This window comes from Phocoena phocoena, chromosome 18 (genome assembly GCF_963924675.1).
Source record: "Phocoena phocoena chromosome 18, mPhoPho1.1, whole genome shotgun sequence".
Classification (NCBI taxonomy): domain Eukaryota; kingdom Metazoa; phylum Chordata; class Mammalia; order Artiodactyla; family Phocoenidae; genus Phocoena; species Phocoena phocoena.
In genome coordinates this window covers 52,058,757-52,074,545 of record NC_089236.1, presented here as the reverse complement: position 1 = coordinate 52,074,545, position 15,789 = coordinate 52,058,757, and the positions used below count along the sequence as shown (strand labels likewise).

Sequence of the window (15,789 nt, the reverse complement as noted above, 5' to 3'; positions counted from 1 at the left end):
ATTCACGTTGTGCGTTTTGGGTGGCAACACCACGTAAGCGATGTCCTGTTCTCCTCAGTGCATCCCATCAGGAAGTACTTAGTCACTTGATTAAGTTGATAGCTCCACCAAAAAAAATCTTTTTTTCCCTTTGAAAGTGTCTCTGGGTAGATATCTATGGGTTAGAGACTGTGTAAAAAATACTGTCTCGGGCTTCCCTGGTGGCGCAGTGGTTGGGAGTCCGCCTGCCGATGCAGGGGACGTGGGTTCGTGCCCTGGTCCGGGAGGAACCCACATGCCGCGGAGTGGCTGGGCCCGTGAGCCATGGCCGCTGAGCCTGCGCGTCCGGAGCAACGGGAGAGGCCACAACAGTAAGAGGCCCGTGTACCGGAAAAAAAAAAAAAAAAAAAAAAAATACGGTCTTTCAACAAATTTTAGTATCCATTGGTTATTCTTACCCAAATCATTCATTACTATAAAGACGGTGGCTTTCTAATTCTATTATTCCTCCCAGCTGGTGTTCTGTTGTAAAGGAGAATTTTCCCATCCCTTTCCCTTTAAAAATTTATTTATCTATTTATTTTATGTGTTTATATCAATATGGACTCAAAGATTCTCTTTTTTGCTCAGTGTTATAATCCTTTGCTGTCATTCAGTTTGATGCTCAAATTTTAATTGATTTGTCCTGGGAAAATCTGTTCAAGCTGGATTCTGTGTCCTTTTTCTGTGTTTTCATCAGATTTTGAGCACTCTTCTTAGTTCTAGTCAACACCACTGAGGTCTTTTCTTTATACCCTTTTCATTTACGTATGCCACTGTGAATAATAAAAATATTGAATACTATATAAAATTAACAGTTTCTTTGCAAAAATTTTGTCTTTTGTTAATCCCACTGACATTAGGATAATCAAAGTACTTCATTCAGAAGTTGCTTGGGGTAGTTCATTTTATGTATATGTGTAAGTGGGTAAATGATCAGTTTAATGTAAAGTTAGGCTTATTTTTTTATTTGTACTTAATTTTTATGAGTCTTATTCCTATCCCAGTTGATTTAATTTTACTTTAAAAATACGTGAAATATTAATATGCCTCCAGAAATAAAATTATACAAAATAACATACACAGAATTATAAGTCTTTTTCCTTCTCTGCTTCTCACTTACTCCAGTAAGTATCCTGGTGTATCCTTCCTGCATTCTTTTTTGGAAAAAATCAGAACGATAGATAGATTGATTTAGTTGTAGTATTATTTTCCATCTTTATTTTTAAAAGGTAACACACTATGTATACTACTTCGTACTTTGCTTTTTAAATTTAACACTGTGTATAGAAATCTCTCCATATCCATTTACAGAGACCATCCTCATTCCTTTTTTACAGCCTCATAGTTCTCCACTGTAAAGATCTCTCATAGTTTATTCAGCCAATCTTATGTGTGTGAGCATCTGGGGTGTTTTCATTTTTTTGCAATGAATAACTTTGTGCCTGTGTTTAGAGTTTTTTGTTTGTTTTTTTGTTTCCGTATTGTTAGAAGCATTTCTTCAAAGTAAACTCCTAGAAGTGGGATGGCTGAGTTAAACAAATATAGAATGAGGAGCCTTGTGCTCAATAGATCTGGGATTGCTGATTCAGAGGGTGAATGCATATGTAGCTTTGCTAGATGTTGACAGTTCCCTTCCATAGAAGGGACCTACATATGTCTCTTTTTTTTTTTTAATATTTTGTTTATTTATTTGGTTGCTCGGGGTCCTAGTTGCAGCAGGCAGGCTCCTTAGTTGTGGCATGCAAACTCCTAGTTGCAGCATGCATGCTGGATCCAGCTCCCTGACCAGGGATCGAACCCTGGGCCCCCTGCACTGGGAGTGTGGAGTCCCACACACTGCGCCACGAGGGAAGTCACAGAAGTTATATCTTTTTGTGTCCCACCAACAATGTATGAGAATGCTTGTTTTCTCTCAGCCTCCCCAAAAGAATTTGTTGTTAAATTTTGGGCCTTTTGCCAATATAATGGAAGGAATGGTGGGAAAATGGTGTCTCAGTTTAGTTTTAATTTATGTTTATGTTATTATGAATAAAGTTTAGCTTTTTATTTAAATAGAGATTGTAAAAAATCCTCTACTAAAAATATTTGCCATCTTCCGAGGTAATTTTTTTTAGATTAATATAATATTTAGGAAATTCCTTAAGGTTTATATCATGTCCTACAACCAGTTCATAGTTTACTACTTGACATGGTCCTACTTAACTGTAATTTGACTACCATTACAGCATTCCTTCTACCATAATGGTGACAGAAGCTTAAAAGTGGCCTTAAAAATATATATAATTATGTGCCATCATAATCTCATATATACAGTAAAATTTCAGGCTAGGAAAATATAAAAATCTAGGCTTTTATCAAGTGTATAAGTGTGTGTGTATTTATATTTATTCTCATAATATATGAAGTTACAAAGTTTTTTTGTTAATGAAAAGAAACACTTGTAATGGATACTATGAATGGTAGATAACCTAAAAGTGACTAAAACCTTACATGTTAATGATTTATTAATTTCCATCAATGTATCCTTATATTTTACCTATCAAATTATATTGTGAGTTACTGACTTACATTCCTTAAATGCATACTGACTGAAGTGGAAAATTTATTATATAAACTCTTCCACAGGAAAGTCAGATAGCTGAATGTTTATGGAAATTAAGCAGCTTTGTAAGTGTTTTTCTAATGATATCAGTGTGTACTTAAAAACATTAATGCAAATATTAGATAGAAAGCAATTTTCAAGTGAGGAGTCGAGACAATTGATACTGACCATTAATACCTTGATTTCTGATCATTTAATTCCTTACTTAAAACTTATTTTACAGTATGTTGAAGGCATCATCTTTACAGTATGATGTCCTGTTTCTAAACTAGACAAAACGCTAAAATCTGATTCATCTTGTCCGAGTGACTTTTTGCCTGTTGACCTCAGGTGGCATTCCCAGAGTGTGTACGGTGGATGACAGTCGAGTTTGACCCTCAGTGTGGTACTGCACAGTCAGAAGATGTTCTCCGCTTGTTGATTCCTGTCAGAACTGTTCAGAATTCAGGATATGGACCAAAATTGACATCTGTTCATGAAAATCTTAATTCCTGGATAGAATTAAAGAAATTTTCAGGATCCTCTGGGTGGCCTACCATGGTTTTAGTGTTGCCAGGTAAGTTATTTTTTTTCTTTTTTGTTTTATATGGTAAACTATATGCATTTATGATAATTATGTTTAGTAAGGATACATCATTGAAAATGTTTATTTAATTTTTAGAAGAATTTCTTCAAGACCTGCTCTGTATCTGGATTACAGTTGGGTAGTAAAGAAGACTCTGGGCATGGGGCATAACATGACCAAGTTTTAGGAAAGAGAATGTTTTGACGATCTTGTGAGAAGAGATTAGCTTGACAAAAGCAGAGAGTTAATACTGAGGAGTGGCTGTCTGTATAGTTGGGGCCAAACTATAGAAAAAGTCGATCAGGTATTTTATTTTCCTAGTAAGTGCTAAAATTTGAGAAGTTACCAAGGACTTCTTCCTTTCAAGAGAACTGGTGAATCACCGAACCCACACTGAGTTATGTGAAGTTATTGTTTTCGAGCTTGAGGGTGTATGTGGCCGGGTGGGTGGAGGCACTTTTGCTATTACAGTCTGTTGTTTTTTTTTAACCAATTAACCATAACTACTCTTGTGATCTCTCAAACTAATACCCAATTTGAATTTAGAAACTTCTTTCTTCTAGTCTGACCTGCCTTGTTTGTTTGTGGAGAAATCAGACAAAGCCAGATTTTAGCCTAGAGAGGACTGCTCACTCTGAAACAGAAGAGGCTAACCTAGGTCACCTTAGTAATTGACGGATAATTGACAATTATCACTTGTGTGTAACTTAACTTAGAACATGTGATTAAGGAGAATTAGATCATAAAGAAAACAAACAACTGGCATGGTTCTATTGTTTATACTGTCGTTTTTAAGCACAGCTTTGTTCAAGTAGATATAGGGACCCCAAAACGGACTTGGTTTTTTTAGTACCTGATTTGTATTGCTACCTATCTTGAGATAGATAAAAGTAAGGAAATTTTGATAAAGTTGTTTCAGATTTTGAACTCAATGTTAGCTTTTTTCTTAGGAAATGAGGCCCTTTTTTCACTGGAGACTGCATCAGATTATGTGAAAGATGACAAAGCTTCTTTCTATGGTTTCAAATGTTTTGCAATTGGATATGAGTTTAGCCCTGGACCTGATGAGGTGAGAATGAATTATCTTCTCATTCTGTTAAGGAAGATTGTGTTTCTAAGGGCTGCTGTTGACTTAAATTGTGTTTGCTCTCTGTATTCAAGAAGTCTGAAATTTATTTTAAGCTAGAGTGTATAATTTAAAATACTCTGTAGTTTAATTTTGTGCAGTGGTCTGGTTTTGCTACTTTTAATATGTGAAGAGAATGGAGTCTGTGCAACATGACCCAGCCTTTAAAGACTTAGTATAGTTGTGCCTGTTCCAAACCTGCTCTGGTAGCTATACCTTTCTAAGTAAATTATAGAACCTAATTTCACCATGGGACTAACTTAGTATCTCTTCTAAATGTTTCAAATCATACAATAAAAAAAAAGTCAAGGTGAAAGACTGATCATGTTCCTTCAAAGTAATGAATGAAAAATTCTTTGGACAATGAACCTGTAGGTCTGAAACTTACAACCAGCATGAGACATAATATTAAATCTCTTACACTCTTAATTAACCATTAGCTCCTAACATATGCTTCCTTTTAGTTTCAAACATTACACTTGAATGCAAGTCACATTTTTTTTGATAATCCACATCATCTTTCAAAAATTTCATCTTGCAAACATTTTTAAAAGCATCTGATTTTGTTTTTGCAATTCTCCAGGGAGTCATTCAGTTGGAAAAAGAACTAGCCAATCTTGGTGGGGTTTGTGCAGCAGCTTTGATGAAAAAGGATCTAGCACTTCCTATTGGTAAGTGTGGTCAAGTACTCGGTGTTTGTTTATGATTTAAAAAAAATTTTAAGAATAGAATATGTTCATCACAGAACATTCTGAAAACAGATTAGCAAAATGAATTCAGTAGTCACATACATTCATGAGCAACTGCTTAATATACTGGTTGTTTGGGTTTTTTAAATGGAGACTGAAGAGTATCTCTCTAGTTTTTTTATTCACACACATATATGCATACAAGCACTTTCTTATGTACATACATGCTATATGCCAGGCCCTGGGTTAAGCACTGGAAATAGAGTATTAAACCAAAAGCTTGAGATATCTCTCAGAAATCCTAGTGGACATATCAAATAGGCGATTGGATGCTTATTGTCTGGAGCTCAGGGGACAAGTCAATAGAAATGTCATTTGGACGTAGTTGGCATTTAAAGACCGTATGAAAGAACCATATGAAAGATGAGCTAGGAAGAGAATGCAAATGAGAAAGAGAAAATAGCCAAGGGTCAAAGCTGGAACTTGTCAAAATTTCAAAGACCGATGGAACAGGAGGAAGAGGCTGCAGAAAAGACTGAAGCAGCAGCCAATGAGGTAGATGTAAAACCTCAGAAGAGTGGATATTGGTGGGATTTTTTAATGAAACTGAGAAAGCAATTAAAATTTGTCATTGGGTTAAACTTGTTGGCTATTTATATACTCAAGAAGAAATACATATATCAGTAAAAGGAGAGAAGTATAAGGACTTTTAGAGCGGGGTGAGAGAATGGAAAGTCAGGAGGGGGAGTCAGGTTGAACGTAGATGGCTCTTTAGAAGAGTTTTCATGTGATGCACAACAGAGAAATGAGGCAATGGCCAAAGAGTACCTATTTCTAGGATACGGAATTGTGTGATACATGAGTTGATTTATTATCAGAGTTGTAAAGTTGAAAATAAGGCTTAAAATATTTACTAATTCTATGATGTTTATCCATGGTCAAACATTTTATTTTTACAGTAGTTGGGAATAAAAGGCATTATTATTGTATTTCCCCAATTCTCACCTCCAAAAGTGCATCTGTATCTCCTCCCTCTGGGGCTACCCTTCCCACTTTATTCTTTCTTTCTTCCCTTCTCTTTCTTTACTCCTTTCTTCCCTATCTAATCCTTCTCCTCTTCCTGCTCCCTTCCACCCTTCTCTGTTCCCTTGTTCCTGCTTCGTGTTGACACATGATGAGGAAATGAGACAATGAGACATCTGTGTTCTATTCATATGAGGGAAAATGGCATAGCCTCTTTGAAGGAGATGTGTCAACAGCTATTCAAATTTTACATGCATGTAGCTTTTGATGTAGCAATTTTTTATGCATACTTGCACAAATACTCAAAAAAGGTATGTTGTAAGATAGATTAATATAGCACTATTTGTGATTATAAAACCTAGAAGCAACCAAAATGCCTGTCATTTGGGAACTGGTTCAATAAGCAATGGTAAGTCCATACAGTAGGAATGTATGCAGCCTGTTAAAAAGCAGCAACAAAAAAGTAGACCTCTATGTCCTGGCCAAGGAAGATGTCCAAGTTATATTAATTAAGAATAGCAAGCTGCAGCAGAGGGTCCCATTTTTGTGAACATTATATTGTAAGTATATAAATATATGTGTATGTACCCACAATGTACACATGTGTGTACGTTGACACATATGTACATACACATTATTTGCACACAAAATTTCTAGAACAATACGTGAGAAACTGTTGACACTCTTTATCTTTGGAAGGGAGTGGTAGCAGAATTTTTCATTCTACACTTCTGCATACTTTGAATATTTCGCTTTGAATATGTATTACTTTAGTATTAATATTTTATGAATTAATTAAACTATCAAAGAAAATTCAATAAATAAAATATATTCTACATAAAGCAGTAAAGGAGAAAATGGCTAGAGAATACAGTCACTATCTTACATTTTCCTCTAAGTAACTGTTGTTTACTAAAGGTAAAGCTCTTCTACAATATAACCAAATTAGAAAGGCTCAGATTCTGAAAATTCAGTTCCCTTATTTTTCTTTTGTTTTTTTTTTTGGTCTAAAAGTAAATACGCTAAAGTCAAAAATACACATTTGTGTACATAAATATAGTATATATCTTTTGAAAATCCCTTGATGGTTGCTTTTTGAGTATTGTCTTGAGAATTACAGCTTATATTCACACTGAAAATAGCATTTGAAAATTTAAACCACTGAGATTTATCCAGAATGATAATAGTTCTCTTCAATTTGGAATATCAACTTTGTGGGAAAGATGTCATGAATACAGAAGACTAGAAAGATAAACTAAGGATGAATATATTTTAGTAAACCTTTTCATTTACACAACAGGTAATGAATTAGAAGAAGACCTTGAAATTCTTGAAGAGGCTGCATTACAGGTATTGTCCTGATAATTGTAAGGGTAAACTTTGTACATTAATTTTAAGCAGAATTTTCACTCAGATCAACCTTATTTTTCTTGAACATAGCACTCATTCATGAAGTATTTCATTCCATAATTGGCAGTTATAGAGATAAATAACTCATAATTTCTCCCCTTGATTGGAGAGACCCACCACATGAGCCCCTGTTGTACTGTGTGGTGGGTGTTAACTCTGGAGTAAGGCGAAAGCCCTGCTGGAGGAAGAAGAGCTACCAAGTGCCAAGGGTCCAGGGGAAGGCTTTGCCCAGCGTTGGACATTTAAATTGGATCTTGAAAGAAGTTTTATTGACCAGTTAGAAAAAGGGGGAAAAAGCTGTTAGTAATAGTAATTTAAATAACATCTGTAGAGCATGTTATAGTTTACCATGTCTTTGACGTTATTTGTCTATTTCTGCAATTACACTTTGAGGTCAGTATTTTCTCTTGTATCTTACAATTATAATAACTTCAGTTCAGAGACGTTTTGTGATTTATCTAAGAATTCAGCTAACTGGGAGATAAAGTCTAATATCCAGGTCTTCTAATATCAATACTTAGAGTTAGTGGTTTATATTTTATTTATTTTCTGAAATGAATTGATCACAGCAGTAATAATAAAAACAAACATTTATTTGATCTTATCTTTATCACTTACTATTCCAAACACTTTTCATATTTTTAACTTAGTCCTCACAGCAACCCTATGAATTAGAGACTCTTATTTACAGGTAAGGGAACTGAGGCACAGAGAACTTAAGTACCTGGCCCAGAATCACAGAGCTAGTAAGCAGCTGGGCTAGAATTTGACCTCTAGCAGTTTGGTGACAAAGTCCATGATCTTGATCACTGTGCTCTAACCATAGGGAGTCATGGTGTCCTCAATAATGTTAAGAAATGTCTGTGTCTTAAAAATCCACCAGCTTTTGTTTTTTTTTTCTTTTAAAAAAGTTAAATCTCTGTATCTTAAGATACAAAAAATAAAAATTAATTTAAAAAATATTTAATAAACATACTATGTGTCAGATAACATTCTAGCTAAGGAAAACCATCAAGTACCTCATATTATCATTACAGGGATTATTACGGCTTATAGAATGTCATTTAGGCCAGATATAAAGAGGTCTTTATCGTACCCCTGTAAAGAGAAAAGTGATTTCCCAAATTACCCACCGTTTTGGCATGTAGGGTTGTCACTGTGATGGTGTAACACCTACTGCTTGTTAGGCAGATGGTGGGCATTTAAATGTGTTATTTAATTTAAATTTTATAATAACCACGAAAGAGATATCATTTGATCACCAGTTTATACATTTCACTGATTCAGGAATGGTCAGTAACTTGTTAGCTCGAGAGCACACAGCAATAGCTTGTCCAGAGTCCGGATCTGACCTCAAGTCTGTTTGACTTTAAAGATTACGACTTTGAAATTGCGTGGCTTATAGAATGCACAAGTTACTTGTGGTAGAAATTGATAGAAATGGAAATATAATCCTTCTCTATGAAAACTATTATGTTTTGAAATTTATTATATGGTCATTAAAAATTTTCTAGAGTTTTAGCCCTTAAAGCAAGTCTTTCCAAAATATAAGGCTTGCTTCTCATATAGGTGAGAACTAAAATTTCAGTTTTATCTGCCTTTTTTTCTTAACTTTAATAAGGCTTACACAGGCTAATGCAGTGTATGTGCAGCCACAGTCAGACTTCCATCTACTTTTTGCCCAAGTCAAGACCTTGGTACCCACCTGCCCAAGAGAACAAACACAACGTACCCAGGATAGCTACCAGTAATGGAGACACAAAAAGAGGGAGACCTTTACAGCTGTCTTTGAAAGGGAGCCCTGGCCCTGACAAAGAGGGATGTGGCACATGTAGAAAGCTGGAATGGGAGGAGATGCACCATTGCATCTAGCATGCAGATCTCTGATAAATCACTTCTTTTTTGTGGGAAGAAAGACACTGGAAATAATATCCCAAGTTTTTCCCTCCTGAAAGTTTTCTACTTTATAGGCTAAAGGAGCACTGGGGCATGGGAAGAAAATTATTTCCCCAGAAAGGCCTATCTAAAATTGGGTGCAAATACAAAAAAATTCATGAAATTAAAGTTTTATATTTTAAAATATACAAATTTCAGATAGCCTTATCCACCAGAGGGAAGACAGCGGAATCAAGAAGAACTACAGTCCTGCACCTGTGGAATGAAAACCACATTCACAGAAAGGTAGACAAAATGTAAAGGCAGAGGGCTATGTACCAGATGAAGGAACAAGATGAAACCCCAGAAAAACAACTAAATGAAGTGGAGATAGGAAACCTTCCAGAAAAAGAATTCAGAATAATGATAGTGAAGATGATCGAGCACCTCGGAAAAAGAATGGAGGCAAAGATCGAAAAGATGCAAGAAATGTTTAACAAAGACCCAGAAGAATTAAAGAACAAACAAATGGAGATGAACAATACAATAACTGAAATGAAAACTACACTAGAAGGAATCAGTAGCAGAATAACTGAGTCAGAAGAACAGATAAGTGACCTGGAAGACAGAATGGTGGAATTGACTGTCACGGCACAAAATAAAGAAAAAAGAATGAAAAGAAATGAAGACAGCCTAAGAGACCTCTGAGACAACATTAAATGCACCAGCATTCGCATTATAGGGGTCCCAGAAGGAGGAGAGAGAAAGGACCTGAGAAAATATTTGAAGAGATTATAGTTGAAAGCTTCCCTAACATAGTAAAGGAAATAGCCACCCAAGTCCAGGAAGCACAGAGAGTCCCAGGTAGGATAAACCCAAGGAGGAGCATGCTGAGAAACACAGTAATCAAACTGACAAATATTAAAGACAAAGAAAAATTATTAAAGGCAATAAGGAAAAAAACAACAAATAACATACAAGGGAACTCCCATAAGGTTATCCCATAAGGTTAACAGCTGATTTCTCAGCAGAAACTCTACAAGACAGAAGGGAGTGACACGATACATTTAAAGTGATGAAAGGGAAGAACCCACAACCAAGATTACTCTGTCCAGCAAGGATCTCATTCAGATTCAATGGAGAAATCAAAAGCTTTACAGACGAGCAAAAGCTAAGAGAATTCAGCACCACGAAACCAGCTCTACAACAAATGCTACAGGAACTTCTCTAAGTGGGAAGTTTAAGAGAAGGAAGCACAAGAGAAGGAAAGGAACTACAAAAACAAACCCAAAGCAATTAAGAAAATGGTCATAGGAACATATATATCAATAATTACCTTAAATATGAGTGGATTAAATGCTCTAAACAAAAGACACAGGCTCGCTGAATGGATACAAAAACAAGACCCATGTATATGCTGTCTACAAGAGACCCTCCTCAGACCTAGGGACACATACAGACTGAAAGGGGATGGAAAAAGATATTCCATGCAAATGGAAATCAAAAGAAAGCTGAAGGAGCAATGCTCATATCAGATAAAATAGACTTTAAAATAAAGAATGTTACAAGAGACAAGGAAGGACACTACATAATGATCAAGGGATCAATCCAAGAAGAAGATATAACAATTATAAATACATATGCACCCAACATAGGAGCACCTCAGTACATAATGCAAATGCTAACAGCTGTAAAAGAGGAAAACGACAGTAACACAGTAATAGTGGGGACTCTAACAGCACACTTACACCAATGGACAGATCATCCAGGCAGAAAATTAATAAAACTCAAGCTTTAAATGACCCAATAAACCAGATAGATTTAATTGATACTTACAGGACATTCCATCCGAAAACAACAGGTTACACTTTCTTCTCAAGGGCACACAGAACATTCTCCAGGACAGGTTACATCTTGGGTCACAAATCAAGCCTTGGTAAATTTAATAAAATTGAAATCCTATCAACCATCTTTTGCGACCACAACACTATGAGATTAGAAATCAGTTACAGGGAAGAAAAACGTAAAAAACACAAACACATGGAGGCTAAACAATACATTACTAAATAACCAAGAGATCACTGAAGAAATCAAATGACAACGAAAACATGATGATCCAAAACCTATGGGATGCAGCAGAAGCAGGTCTAAGAGGGAAGTTTATAGCAATACAGTTCTACCTCAAGAAACAAGAAAAATCTCAAATAAAAAATCTAACCTATACCTAAAGGAACTAGGGAAAGAAGAGCAAACAAAACCCAAAGTTAGTAGAAGGAAAGAAATCATAAAGATCAGAGCAGCAATAAATGAAATAGAAACAAAGAAAACAGTAGCAAAGATCAATAAAACTAAAAGCTGGTTCTTTGAGAAGGTAAACAAAACTGATAAACCTTTAGCCACACTCAATAAGAAAAAGAGGGAGAGGACTCAAATCAATAAAATTAGAAGTGAAAAAGGAGAAGTCACAGCGGACACCACAGGAATACAAAGCATCATAAGAGACTACTACAGGCAACTCTATGCCAATAAAATGGACAACCTGGAAGAAATGGACAATTTCTTAGAAAAGTATAAATTTCCAAGAATGAACCAGGAAGAAATAGAAAGTATGAACAGACCAATCACAAGTAATGAAATTGAAACTGGGATTAAAAATTTTACTACCAACAAAAGTCCAGGACCAGGTGGCTTCACAGGTGAATTCCATCAAACATTTAGAGAAGAACTAACAGCCATCCTTCTCAAACTCTTCCAAAAAATTTCAGAGGAAGGAGTACTCCCGAACTCATTCTACCATCACCCTGATACCAAAACCAGACAAAGATACTTCAAAAAAAGAAAATAACAGACCAATATCACTGATGAATACAGATGCAAAAAACCTCAACAAAATACTAGCAGATAGAATCTGACAACACATTAAAAGGATCATACACCATGATCAAGTGGGATTTATCTCAGCGATGCAAGGATTCTTCAATATGCGCAAATCAATCAATGTGATACACCATAGTCACAAACTGAAGGATAAAAACCATATGATCATCTCAATAGATGCAGAAAAATCTTTTGACAAAATTCAACACCGATTTATGATGAAAACTGCAGAAAATGGGCATAGAGGGAAGCTACCTCAACATAATAAAGGCCATATACAGCCAACCTACAGCAACCATCATTCTCAATGGTGAAAAACTGAAAACATTTCCTCTAAGATCAGGAACAAGACAAGGATGTCCACTGTCGCCACTATTATTCAACATAGTTTTGGAAGTCCTAGCCATGGCAATCAGAGAAGAAAAATAAATGAAAGGAATATAAACTGGAATAAAAGAAGCAAAACTGTCACTGTTTGCAGATGACATGATACTGTACATAGAGAATCCTAAAGATGCCACCAGAAAACTACTAGAGCTAATCAATGAATTTGGTAAAGTTCCAGGATACAAAATTAGTGCACAGAATTCTCTTGCATTCCTATACACTAAGAACAAAAGATCAGAAAGAGAAATTAAGGAAACAATCCCATTCACCATTGCAACAAAAAGAATTAAATACCTAGGAATAAACATACCTAAGGAAGTAAAAGACCTGTGCTCAGAAAACTACAAGATACTGATGAAAGAAATCAAAGGTGACACAAACAGATGGAGAGATATACCATGTTCTTGGATTGGAAGAATCAACATTGTGAAAATGACTATATTACCCAAAGCAATCTACAGGTTCAGTGCAATCCGTGTCAAATTACCAATGACATTTTTTACAGAACTAGAACAAAAAAATCTTCAAATTTGTATGGAGACACAAAATACCCTGAATAGCCAAAGCAATCTTGAGGGAAAAAAACTCAGCTGTAGGAATCAGACTCCCTGACTTCAGACTATACTACAAAGCTGCAGTAATCAAGACAGTATGGTACTGGCACAAAAAACAGAAATCTAGATCAATGGAGCAGGATAGAAAGCCCAGAGATAAACCCACACATCTATGGCCAACTAATCTTGACAAAGGAGGCAAGGATATACAATGGAGAAAAGACAGTCACTTCAATAAGTGGTGCTGGGAAAACTGGACGGCTACATGTAAAAGAATGAAATTCGAACACTCCCTAACACCATACACAAAAATAAACTAAAGATGGATTAAAGAATTAAATATAAGACCATAAGAAGAACACTCTTTGCCATAAATCACAGGAAGATCTCTTTAGGCCCACCTCCTAGAGTAATGGAAATAAAAACAAAAATAAACAAATGGGACCTAATGAAACTTAAAAGCTCTTGCACAGCAAAGGAAACTATAAACAAGATGAAAAGACAACCCTTAGAATGGGAGAAAATATTTGCAAACGAATCAACAGACAAAGGATTAATCTCCAAAATACATAAACAGCTCATACAGCTCAATATTAAAAAAAAAAAAAACCCAATCCAAAAACAGGCAGAAGACCTAAACAGACATTTCTCCAAAGAAGACATACAGATGACCAAGAGTCACATGAAAAGCTGCTCAACATCACTAATTATTAGAGAAATGCAAATCAAAACTACAGTGAGGTATCACCTCACACCGGTTAGAGTGGGCATCATCAGACAATCTACAAACAGCAAATGCTCTCGGGTATGGAGAAAAGGGAACTCTCTTGCACTGTTGGTGGGAATGTAAATTGATACAGCCACTATGGAGAACAGTATGGAGGTTCCTTAAAAAACTAAAAATAGAAGTACCATATGACCCAGCAATCCCACTACTGGGCATATACGCAGAGAAAACCATAATTCAAAAAGACACATGCACCCCAATGTTCATTGCAGCACTATTTACAATAGCCAGGTCATGGAAGCAACCTAAATGCCCATTGACAGATGAATGGATAAAGAAAATGTGGTACTTATATACAGTGGAGTATTAGCCATAAAAAGGAATGAAATTGGATCGTTTGTAGAGACATGGATGGACCTAGAGACTGTCATACAGAGTGAAGTAAGTCAGAAAGAGAAAAACAAATATCGTGTATTAACACATATATGTGGAATCTAGAATAATGGTACAGATGAACCAGCCTGCAAGGCAGAATTAGAGACACAGAAGAAACATATGGACACCAAAGCGAGGAAAGCGGGGTTGTGGGGAGGTGGTGGTGGTATGAATTGGGAGATTGGGATCGATGTATATACACTAGCATGTATAAAATAGATAACTAATAAGAACCTGCTGTATAAAAAATAAAATTCGAAAAAAAAGTCTGTTATATGATACAAGAATATATATATATAAAATAAATTTAAAAAATAAAATATACAAGTGTTCTGTTTTACCCAACAGGTGTGCAAAACCCATTCTGGTATTCTTGGAAAGGGTTTAGCGCTTTCTCATTCACCAACTATATTGGAAGCACTAGAAGGAAACTTACCACTTCAAATCCAAAGCAACGAACAGTCCTTTCTGGATGATTTTATTGCTTGTGTCCCAGGATCAAGTGGTGGAAGGCTTGCGAGGTAATGTATATTAAGTACTACAATGACTTCCTTTCAGGGCTTGCCTCAGTCTTCATTTCTGAAGAGAAATGAGAGGGGAATCGTTAGGATGTGACAGTGCTGCCTAAGATAATCTAGTTTATGTGTTTTGGACTTGCCGAAGTATAAAATGGTAGTTAATATTTCAAAGTATTTTAAAAATATATAATAGTTGTTAAAAATATGTAGAACACCTGGTAAAATTGAGAAGTCTGTGTACTTGATGGTAGTATTTAATATCTGTACTAACCTCCTAAGTTTATCACTATATTTATTTTAATTTGAGTTTTTTTCCAAGTCTACAATTAATACAAATATAAATTTAGAATTTAAATTAAATCATTTGAGGTTATGGAGTTCTCATTTATTTTGTTGCTGTCTGCTTTTTTGTGAAGATGAAAAGAACAAATATGCTGACTTGTGATTTTACTAGTAAATATAGAAATCTGACTTCTTTCTGGCTTTAATTTTAAAACTACAGAGATTACTCTTTAGTTTCTAAAAACCAAAATGGTGATTGGAGAAGAATAGAAAAATCTTTTTTTCTTTTTTAGAAAATCTTTTAAGTCAGCCTCCGTGCTATCTTTCTGGACTTTTTATGTAACACATGGCAGAATTACTCATTACTCATCTCACAGGACAACTTGAATGTAGATCATGGATATGATGATCATGAATTCAGGCATGGATATCACAGAGTACAGAAAATAGGCCAAATTTACATGGAAGAGAGGGTAGTAAGGGAAGCTAGTTAAGAAATTGTGTAAAGGGAAGCAGCCGCATAGCACAGGGAGATCAGCTCGGTGCTTTGTGACCACCTAGAGGGGTGGGATAGGGAGGGTGGGAGGGAGACGCAAGAGGGAGGGGATATGGGGATGTATGTATACGTATAGCTGATTCACTTTGTTATACAGCAGAAACTAACACACCACTGTAAAGCAGTTATACTCCAATAAAGA

The 15,789-nt window shown here is 35.6% G+C and overlaps 1 protein-coding gene across 1 annotated transcript in view; it reads left to right on the top strand.

Moving 5' to 3' along the window:
* The window catches only part of MYCBP2 (MYC binding protein 2), a 272,456-nt gene that overhangs the window by 158,987 nt on the left and 97,680 nt on the right, over positions 1-15,789 (top strand). Inside the window, exons 41-45 of the mRNA XM_065896124.1 lie at positions 2,954-3,179; positions 4,139-4,257; positions 4,898-4,985; positions 7,327-7,376; positions 14,640-14,812. Coding sequence (XP_065752196.1) covers positions 2,954-3,179; positions 4,139-4,257; positions 4,898-4,985; positions 7,327-7,376; positions 14,640-14,812 — 656 coding nt within the window. The remainder of the gene's footprint in view (positions 1-2,953; positions 3,180-4,138; positions 4,258-4,897; positions 4,986-7,326; positions 7,377-14,639; positions 14,813-15,789) is intronic.